The 10,310-nt window shown below is 40.9% G+C and overlaps 1 protein-coding gene and 1 pseudogene across 2 annotated transcripts in view; one reads left to right on the forward strand and one right to left on the reverse strand.

Annotated features, from left to right (window-relative positions):
* WDHD1 (WD repeat and HMG-box DNA binding protein 1) overlaps positions 1-10,310 on the forward strand; it is a 62,160-nt gene that overhangs the window by 6,262 nt on the left and 45,588 nt on the right. For both annotated transcript variants that reach the window (XM_023514517.1, XM_023514518.1), the window contains exons 3-7: positions 2,794-2,945; positions 4,022-4,133; positions 4,300-4,350; positions 5,386-5,481; positions 9,653-9,745. In XM_023514517.1, the coding sequence (XP_023370285.1) occupies positions 2,794-2,945; positions 4,022-4,133; positions 4,300-4,350; positions 5,386-5,481; positions 9,653-9,745 (504 nt within the window). The remainder of the gene's footprint in view (positions 1-2,793; positions 2,946-4,021; positions 4,134-4,299; positions 4,351-5,385; positions 5,482-9,652; positions 9,746-10,310) is intronic.
* Positions 7,015-7,595, reverse strand: LOC111726119 (annotated as a pseudogene).

Here is a 10,310-nt window from a genome sequence, read left to right on the forward strand (position 1 = left end):
CCATTATTGTTTGGCAGGCCCGGGCTGGATTCGAACCCGCCACCTTAGGTGTATGTGGCTGGCGCCTTAGCCGCTTGAGCCACAGGCGCCGAGCCGAAAATTATACTTTTAAGAAACATTTAAATTCTCCGTTTTTTCCTTTGTGGGGTGTCTTAGTGGTGTTTTTATCTCACTACGGTTTGAATGTGCCCCCCAAAAGCATATGTTAGAGCCCTGACATGGTGGTTTACACCTGTAAGCTCACTACTGTGGCTTGAATGTGACCCCCCCACAAACTTATGTTAACGGCCCGGCGTGGTGGCTTATGCCTTTAATCCTAGCATTCTGGGAGGCCAAAGTGCGAGGATTGCTCTAGATCAGGAGTTCCAGACCAGCCTGAGCAAAATGAGACCTCTTCTCTGCTAAAAATAGAAAAAATTAGCCAGATATGGTGGCAAGGACCTATAGTCCCAGCTACTCAAGAGACTGAGGCAGAAGGAACACATGGGTTCAGGAGTTTGAGGTTGCTGTTAGCTATGATGACACCAGTGCAATGATGATGCTACAGCACTCTATCTAGGGTGACAGAGTGACACTGTCTCAAAAAATAAAAATAAGAAAAGTACATGCGTTGGAAACTCAATCCCAAATATGAAAATGTTGGGAGGTGAGGCCTAGTGGGGTGATTCGGCCGTGAGGACTCCGGCCTCATGAGTGGGTTCCTTATGAGAGGGTGAGTTTGGTCCCTTGCTCTCTCTCTTGCCTTTTCTTTCCCTGTGTCTGATGGGATGAAACACAAAGGCCCTCTCTGTGTGTTGGCCTCTTGATCTTTTACCTCCAAGCCTCCACAGTCGTGAGCCATTAAATTTCTATTCATTATAGATTACCTAGTCTGTGGCATTTTGTTACGGTCTCATAAAGCAGACTTAAGATATTCGTAAAGATAACTGATAGAATTGTTGTAGAAAAAAAGAATGTTTCATTAACTTTCTCAAAATACATTCATATTTCCCATGTTTCTGACATTTTGTGTGAAGCAGATAGGGTTTTTTTTTTTTTTTTAAGAGACAGAGTCTCACTATGTCACCCTCCGTAGAGTGCTGTGGCGTCACTGCTCACAGCAACCTCAAACTCTTGGGCTTAAGTGATTCTCTTGCCTCAGCCTCCCAAGTAGCTGGAACTACAGGTGCCAGCCACAGTATCAGCTATTTTTGGTTATAGTTGTCATTGTTGTTTGGCGGGCTGGGCTGGATTCAAACCCGCCAACTCCAGTGTATGTGGCTGGTGCCTTAGCTTCTTAAGCTACGGGCGCTGAGCCTTTTTTTTTTTTTGAAACTGTTTCCACTCTGTCACCCTGGGCAGAGGGCTGTGGCAGGTTGTTGCCCAAGGCAGCCTCCTGAGCTTGAGGGATCCTCTTGCTTCAGCCTCCCCAGTAGTTGGGAATACAGGTGCCTGCCACCACACTTGGCTAGTTTTTCTGTTTTTGTTTTTTTTTTAAATGCAGTTTTTGGCCGGGGCTGGGTTTGAACCCACCACCTCTGGCATATGGGGCTGGCGCCCTACCCCTTTGAGCCACAGGCGCCACCCAGTTTTTCTGTTTTAATAGAGCTCTTGCTCAGGCTGGTCTGGAACATTTGAGCTCAGGCAAAACACTTGCCTCAGCCAGCTTCCTCAGTGATGGGATGACAGGTGTGAGCTGCCACGCCCAGCCCGAGCTCTTTATTTGTGATGACTTTTAACTTGAGTATATTGTATTTGGAAAAATCTTTCCATGGGATTCATACTTTTTCTAAACCAGGCTCATTTAAGGTAGTTGAGATGGTATTTAGACAATGTAGATATTCTTTTTCAAATGATCATATATAATGGAAAATATATTTCCAGAAAAAAAACATAAATGACCAACATACATTAAATATAAGCTTAAATCTCCCTATTAAGCAGTCAGATACCATTGGGTATTTTTTTTCCTATAGGATTGGCAAGGATGAAAAATATTGCTAATCCTAGTAAAGGACTTAGTTTACAGTAGGTGAATTCTAGGGAGCAGCAAAGTTGACTTTTCCTGAGCTCTGAGGGAGAGTCTTGGAGTCCTGTGTTCTAGATTCTGGTAGTGGTGACAGTCCTCCATATTCCTTGCCTCATAGACACATCACTCCAGTCTCTGCCATAGACTTTACCCTACAAAAAGACATAGAATGATTTTATTGTGGAAACACAGGACAACACTGTAGTCGCTGTTGTGGCCGTGCCTTCTGGCGCCCTCTTTCCTCAAGACTAGCTGTGTTTGGTTTTTTTTTTTTGCAGTCTTTGGCCAGGGCTGGGTTTGAACCCACCACCTCCAGCATATGGGGCGGCCCCCCAACCCCTGGAGCCATAGGTGCTGCCCTGCTGTGTTTTTTCTTGAAAAAGTCTCTGTAGGGTGGCCTTCGTAGCTCAGTGAGTAGGGCACTGGTCACATACACTGGGGCTGGTGGGTTCAAAAAGAAAAAAAAGTCTCTGTAGTCTCCTTTGTTTTTATGATACTTGGGGTCCATAAAAATACTATTTAATTATGTGTTTCTTACTTGAAGTAAAAGAGAAATCAGAGGCTAAAAGATGTCTAGTAAAGGTAAAAAATTAAGTTTTCTAAAGCTGGCAATGAAACATTCCTTTTTTCTTCCTAATGACATTTCAAGAAAGTTGTACATTGAGTGATAATTTTTCTCTTGACATGAGTTTTTTTATGTTTTTTCCTGGATTTTTACCTATGGAGAGATTCCCAGTTGATCTAGATTTGTTTTGCCAGTGTTTCTTCTTTTATTTTTCTTATAGAATGGAAAATTGGTCACTGCTGTTTCTAACAATACTGTTCAAGTCCACACTTTCCCTGAAGGCGTTCCCGATGGCATACTGACTCGCTTCACTACAAATGCAAACCACGTGGTCTTCAATGTGGATGGCACTAGAATTGCTGCTGGGTCTGGGTAAGGCTCTTTGACATTCGGAAATAAAAATGTTACAACAAAAAGGTCTTCTTCATTTATTTCAGGGTAATATTTTCAGAACTCTGTCCCTTCATTTTGTTGTTTCATTTTTATGTTCAAGCCTTTTTATCTAGTAAAAAGTTTTTTTGTTTTGAGACAGAATCCATCGCCCTCAGTAGAGTGTCAGGGCGTCACAGCTCATAGCAACCTCAAACTCTTGGGCTTAAGTAATTCTCTTGCCTCAGCCTTCCAAGTAGCTGGGACTACAGGTGCCCGCCACAACACCTGGCTATTTTTTGTTATAGTTGTCATTGTTTAGCAGGCCCTGGGCAGGTTCGAACCCTTCAGATCTGGTGTATGTGGCTGGGTGCCTTATCCACTGAGCTATGGGTGCCGAGCCCTACTAACAGTTTTTGAAGACATACTTATACTTCCTTGACAACTGAAATATATCACTTTCCAGATGGCATATTCAATAAATGCTCAAAAGATAGCTTGACACAGTATTTTTACAAATTATTTTATAGCCAGGCATTGTGGTGGGCACCTGTAATCCCAGCTACTTGAGAGGCTGAAACAAGAGGATCACTTGAGCCTAGGAGTTTGAGGTTGCTGTGGCTGTGATGCCATGGTGCTCTAGCCAGGGCAAAGAGTGAGACTCTGTCTCAAAAATAAAAAGAAATTATTAGACTTTGAGCTGTACAACTAGAATTTTTAGTTTCCCTTGATGCTTGTCATAGGAAAAAATATAATTGGTTGAATTGCTGAGGTAAAATGGTCATGATTCTTTTTAAAATGGCTTGGCTGTTATTAGTAAGTAATACAAGCTTAAAATGTAACTGAAGGAACTGTTTAGGAAGTATTTGTATTATAATATATGGGAAATCTTGGGTTTTCAGCACCTTTAGTAGGGCAAAACTAAAAGATAAGTTATTAAATTTGAGTTCCAAATTTTGTGTTACTAGAAAGAAATTATAGCATTTACTTTTGTGACTTTGAGTTTGTGGTTGAAAGCTTTTAGGAGAGAGGCTTTTGTACTGGCACTTATTCATGTGTGTCACTTCTGTGGTTCCTAGTGATTTTCTAGTCAAAATTGTGGATGTGGCAGATAGCAGCCAACAGAGAACACTGAGAGGACACGACGCCCCTGTTCTGAGCCTTTCCTTTGATCCTGAGGACGTCTTTCTGGTAATTATTACTTCCCTCTCTTTGTGTTTTTCCAGAATATGTTTAATAAACTTTAAGAGAGGTAGCAGACAATTTCACCCAGTCGATAAAAAGCTATTGATTTAATCAGCTGAACTAGTTTCTATGAGTTATAGTATCATGAGAATCTATTGTTTAATTCCTGCAGGCGTCAGCTAGCTGTGATGGATCTGTCAGGGTGTGGCAAATTTCAGATCAGGTAAACTCATCAATTTAAACTTAAAACTTTTGTTAATTTTCATCATATGTTGGGTGTTAACATATTGTGTTATTGGGCCAAATTAATAATTGTTTTATTTAGAGTTCTTTGTGTAAATGTAGCATTTAAATATTTTTGTAATCAAATTCCACAGTAGTTTAATACAAAAGAAAATACATTGAAGACTTTTGTACCCAATCACAAGGGGAATAATAGATTTATATTTCATTTTTCAGGTTTTGTGAATCAAGCCATTGAATTCAGTTATTACATATTTATAAGATAAATGGTGTGGGGGGGGGCCTTGTGTTAGCTTTTGGGGATACAGAAATAAAGCATTGGCTACACTTGATTTGGATAACCTCACATATAACTTACTTTAACTTAGCCTGATAAACGTTTTAAAGGGGCTGTGAAGGAAAGTACTCTCCAGTTGGCAGAGGGAACAGTTAGGTTTTCCTGAAGCAGTCAGGGAGAGCTTGTCATCTCAAGGGACAACGTGACTGACAAGGAAGATGACCCCTCACAGATGTGCCTCAGTGGCCACAGCTGCTTCTCTTTATTCTTGAGCTATTTAGAAAGACCGATTTTGACCCCTTAATATTTACTAGTAGACCTTTAAAGTTTTGTTTTTGTAGATGTTTTAAGATTTTAATGTGCCTTTTTGTATTTGTGTGTTCATTCACTGAGTATGGTTGCTTATTCTGCATAGGAAGTACTCTTAATTATTTAAGATTATTCTCTTCGGGGCAGCGCTTGTGGCTCAAAGGAGTAGGGTATTGGCCCCATATCCTGGAGGTGGTGAGTTAAACCCACCCCGGCCTTAAAAAAAAGATTATACTCTTCATAGTTCTGAAAGACTTAAAGCAATTTAGGTAAATCAGGTATTATTTATACAAATTAAAGTGCATTAAGTTGCTTTTTTCTGAAATATATATCAGTTTGAAGAGACCACCTATTAAATGTATTCAGTTCTGCATATATTTTCAGGGGGAGTTTTCATAAAGGAAAATTAATTTTCTTTTTAAAAATCAGACATGTGTTGTTAGTTGGCCACTGCTGCAAAAATGCAACGACATGACAAATGCAAAATCCATCTGCAGACTCGCGTGGCAGCCGACAGACGGGAAGGTGAGCGACAGACTTCAGCCTGCATTTAGATTACTTAGTCTACTCCTTGCCAGCTTTGGATGTAAGAATAGTATTTAAATTGTAATTTTTTGTTTGATTTGGATTACACATTTTAGAGCCCAAAGCTAAATGATTGATACTGAAATGGTTTAAGAAATATTTCAACTTTTAAAAGATTCCCTTTGAAGTGTATATTTTATATAAATGAATTAATTTTGTATTTTTCTTTACATTCATGCTGAATGGAATAATTCTGAAAGCAGTATTGTTATGTACACTCCCACCATTAGTGTTTAACATTTTGAAGGTACTAAGCCATACAGTTATACAAGAGAAAGGTATGCAGAGTTTGAAAGGAACAAGGGTATGTTTATTGTTTGCACATGGAATGCTCGTGTGTCCTGAGAAAATCAAAAGGACTAATAAGAAAATTCAGTAAGATAGCTGGAAGCAAAATTAACAAAGTCAATAACAATTTTTTTTTGTGTGTGTGGTTTTTGGCCGGGGCTGGGTTTGAACCTACCACCTCCGGCATATGGGGCCAGTGCCCTTCTCCTCGAGCCACAGGCGCTGCCCCAATAACAATTTTATATACAAACAATAGCAATATAGAAAATGTAGTGAAATAAGACATAGGTAGTCCCTCATTGCAAACATTGGACTTACATACAACTCAAATGGAGGCTGTTATAGGTAAATGTATCTGTTCCAACTTAGATACAAATTCAAGTTAAGAACAAACCTACAAAGCCTATCTCATTTGTAGCTGGGGGGCTGCTGGTAATGCCTTTAATGTTAATTGTAAAAGATAGAGCTAATTTCCTTAATATACAAAGTATTCTTAGAAATCAATAAAAATGTAGTAGAGCGATAGTCAAAGACATGAGTAGAAAAAGATTGTTTGGTTGGCTTTTAAACATGATGATGTATGCAGCCTTTCATATCAAAAGAAATACAAATTGAAACTGTAATGATGGCCTGTTCTCGTTTATCAGAGATAGTCAGTGATGAGGTTTGATCATATACTGTGTAGAAGAGGGTTGGCAGTTTTTGTCAGAATAAGTAACTGACAGCCTAGTACTAGGCATATATTCTATAAGCATATATATGTATTTTTTTTTTTAATCAGAGTCTCACTATGTCTTCCTCGGTAGAGTGCTGTGGCATCACAGCTCACAGCAACCTCAAACTCTTGGGCTTAAGCAGTTCTGTGGCTCAGCCTCCCAAGTAGCTAGGACTACAGGTGCCTGCCATAACACCTGGCTATTTTTCTGTTGCAGTTGTCATTGTTACTTAGCTGGTCCAGGCTGGGTTCGAACCTGCCAGCCTTGGTATATGTGGCTGGCGCTGTAACCGCTGTGCTATGCACACAGAGCCCCTATAAGCATATTTATACATGCACACTGCAGAGTATGTATATTAAAATGTTGCATTACTATTTGTGATAGTAAAAGACTGGAAAGACCATGAATGTTCATTTATAGGAAGCTGGTTCAATAAATTGTGGTATTTCTTTTTTTTTTGGTTGCTGGCTGCTTGGAGTTTATTTGCTACTTGGTGCAAGGTGAAGAGTTACAGGGTGCCAGGAAAGCTGTGTGTGCATGGGCAGTACAGTCCAGGGCTCTGGCTGCCTCTGCTGTCTGAGAACTATCTTCTCTCTGGTGTCCTGCAGCCTGGTTGCAGAGTTGGTGGCTGTGGCTCAGGGCTCATGTCAGGATGGGGGCCCAGCACTGGGCTGGCCGCAGGGCTGCTTCCTCATAGCTTCTCAGGCTAGGCCACTGGTGTTCATGGTTCTGGAGGCCTGGGGAGCTTCAGGGTGCTCTGGGGACTGCACAACTGTGGCCATGAACGGGAGTGTGGACTTCCCGAAAAAGAAGCTCGCCCACCAGTGACCCGAGTCAGCCTTGGGCAAACCCAGGTGGTGGGCGATGGCTTCCCCAGCACACTCGGTGCTCCCACAGGAGCTGCTGCTGGAAGCTGAGCCCAGGCGGTGCCAGTAGTAGTCATGGGTGGCCATGAGCGAGCTTCTGAAGGGGATGGCCGCCATGCTCTGGTGGGCCAGCTGGTAGGAAGCTCGGCAGCGACCCCTCGCGGGCCTCGGCAAGCGATCATGGGCGGCAGGGCGGCAGGGACGGGGATGCTAGGCCGCAGAGCCCATTGACAGACCCCAAGAGACCACTAGACCACCCAGACGCACGCGTGCGGGGTGTGCAGGCGCGGACGCGCCCCCAAATTGTATTTCTGAAAGTATATTTCTATATACAGACATACAGTATTTCTATGGTATTTCTGAACCTTTAAAATGAGCATATCTGTATGTCTTTGTATGGAATAATCTTCAAGATACATTGTTAAGAAAAAGACATCAAGCTATAGAACAGTAGGCGTGGATAGGATGCTGCTATTCATTAGTTTAGAAGTAGGGGTGTGCTCGTGTGCATGTATGTATATATGTACATATGCATTCTTGGATAGTCTATATTTACACTTGCCAGTGGGCAATAGAAATAGTGTTTAGGGGTGGGAAGGAGACTTTCAATATATACCCTTTTGTGTCATGTAAACTTTTAAGAGTGTATATTTTTCATTAAAGTGATAGTTGTGGCAGGATATGGAAGCTCATGCCTAAAATCCTAGCACTCTGGGAGGCCAAGGCAGGTGGATTGCTTGAGCTCAGGAGCTTCAGACCAGCCTAAGCAAGAGACCCCATCTTTAAAAATAGCCAGGCATTGTGGTGGCACCTATAGTCCCAGTTACTCAAGAGGCTGAGGCAACAGGATCACTTGAGCCCAAGAGACAGATTGCTGTGAGCTGTGATGCCACAGCACTCTTCCCCAGGTGACAAAGTAAGATCCTGTCTCCAAAAATAAATAAAATAAATAGAAATAAAGTGATAGTTGAACTGAAGGAAATCTAGTGTTTATTTTTCTTTGCTTACAAAATATTAATATAATCACTTTAAAAATTAAAATTAATGTAGTTTTATTACTGGTTACTATTAATACTTTTTTTTGAGAACATGAAAAGAATACAGTTTTAATTTTACTACTAATCTAGTTTCAACATATTCAAAGGATTCTGGCTCGACTGCCTTCCAAAAAATGCCTTCAGTCAAGCCAGAATCCTTTGAATGAGATTTTTCTTTTCCTTTTTTTTTTTTTTTGAGACAGTGTCCTGGCATCATATCTCACAGCAACCTCCAACTCTTGGGCTCAAGTGATTCTCTTGCCTCGACCTCCCAAGTAGCTGGGACTATAGGTGCCTGCCACACACCTGGCTGTTTTTAGAAATGAGGTCTCATTCTTGCTCAGGCTGGTCTCAAACCTGTGAGCTCAGGGCAGTCTACCGGCTTCAGCCTCCCAGAGTGCTAGGATTATAGGTATGAGATTTTTGAATTTTTAGATCCAAAGGGCCTAGACACCTTAAAAAGTAGTATTAAAAACACAAGTGTGGGCGGAGCCTGTGGCTCAAAGGAGTAGGGCACTGGCCTCATATGCCAGAGGTGGTGGGTTTAAACCCAGCCCTGGCCCAAAACTGCAAAAAATAAAAAATAAAAAAAATTAAAAAAAAACAAAAAACAAAAACACAAGTAACAGGGCAGTGCCTATGGCTCAGTGAGTAGGGCGCCAGCCCCATAGACTGAGGGTGCCAAGTTCATACCCAGCCCCAGCCAAACTGCAACAAAGAAGTAGCCGGGCGTTGTGGCAGGTGCCTGTGGTCCCAGCCACTCGGGAGACTTGAGGCAAGAGGATTGCCTAAGTCCAAGAGCTGGAGGTTGCTGTGAGCTGTGACCCCATGACTCTTTACCGAGGGCAACACAGTGAGACACTGTCTCTAAAAAAAAAAAAAAAAACACAAGTAACTACAAATTCTTTGTTTTTCAGTGCAAGCAATGGAGTGATCATCGCCTATTTTTTGCTTATCAAAATTTTAAGTAATTTTTTACAAATTTGTGCCAGACCTGCAATCCTAGCTACTCTGAAGGCAAAGGTGGAAGGATTGCTTGAGGCCAGGAGTTGAAGGTTAGCCTGGGCAGTATAGCCAGACCTTATCTCTGAGGGGAAGAATATTTGCTTTTATGTTTTGTAAATTTATCTGCGTGAATTTTCTGCCTTTTTTTCTTCTTCAAATTCAATTTAATGTAAACTGTGTTAAATTTTTTTTCTGATAGTTACTGGCAATTCCTGTTGAAAAATCTGTTAAGCTGTATAGAAGAGAAACTTGGAGTCATCAATTTGATCTTTCAGATAATTTCATATCTCAGGTAGGTTTAAAAGTGACACTTTCGATAGACTATAGGAAATATGAATGTGTACTTTGCCTAACTACATTGCAATTAATCATTACTGGGCGTGGAGAGCAATTTCAGATTGTTGTGCTTGTGTCTGCCTTCTACCAGCTCAGCTTTCCTTATTTGCTTGATAGTGACACTGAATAGGTCTTTGCTAAGTCTTGTCTGAACTTTCTCCTTTGTGACATTTTATAAGAAGATCTTTTAATTTGTAAGAAGTTAAATTTAACCTTAGCATAGTGAGAACTAGTAATTCTTGAATTATCAGTAATTATCCTTTATTGTTAAGTGAGTCTCACTAAGACTTATCATTATAAGACTCTGGAATTTTAGAGCAAGAAAAGTTTTTGGTCTTCTTCTCTCTCTGTCTCTCTAACACACACACACATACACGCACACCCTTTTAAAATTTAGGAACTAGAAGCCCAATAGTTCAGCAATGGTTTACATTACTAAATTTCACTTCACTTACTAGTTGTCTTCATCTTAATGGTAAATGCTAAGAGTATGCCTTGTATTGGCTTTCTTTTTTTTTTTT

Source organism: Otolemur garnettii, unplaced genomic scaffold (assembly GCF_000181295.1).
Source record: "Otolemur garnettii isolate 467f Iridium unplaced genomic scaffold, OtoGar3 scaffold00054, whole genome shotgun sequence".
In the NCBI taxonomy this organism is placed as follows: Eukaryota; Metazoa; Chordata; class Mammalia; order Primates; family Galagidae; genus Otolemur; species Otolemur garnettii.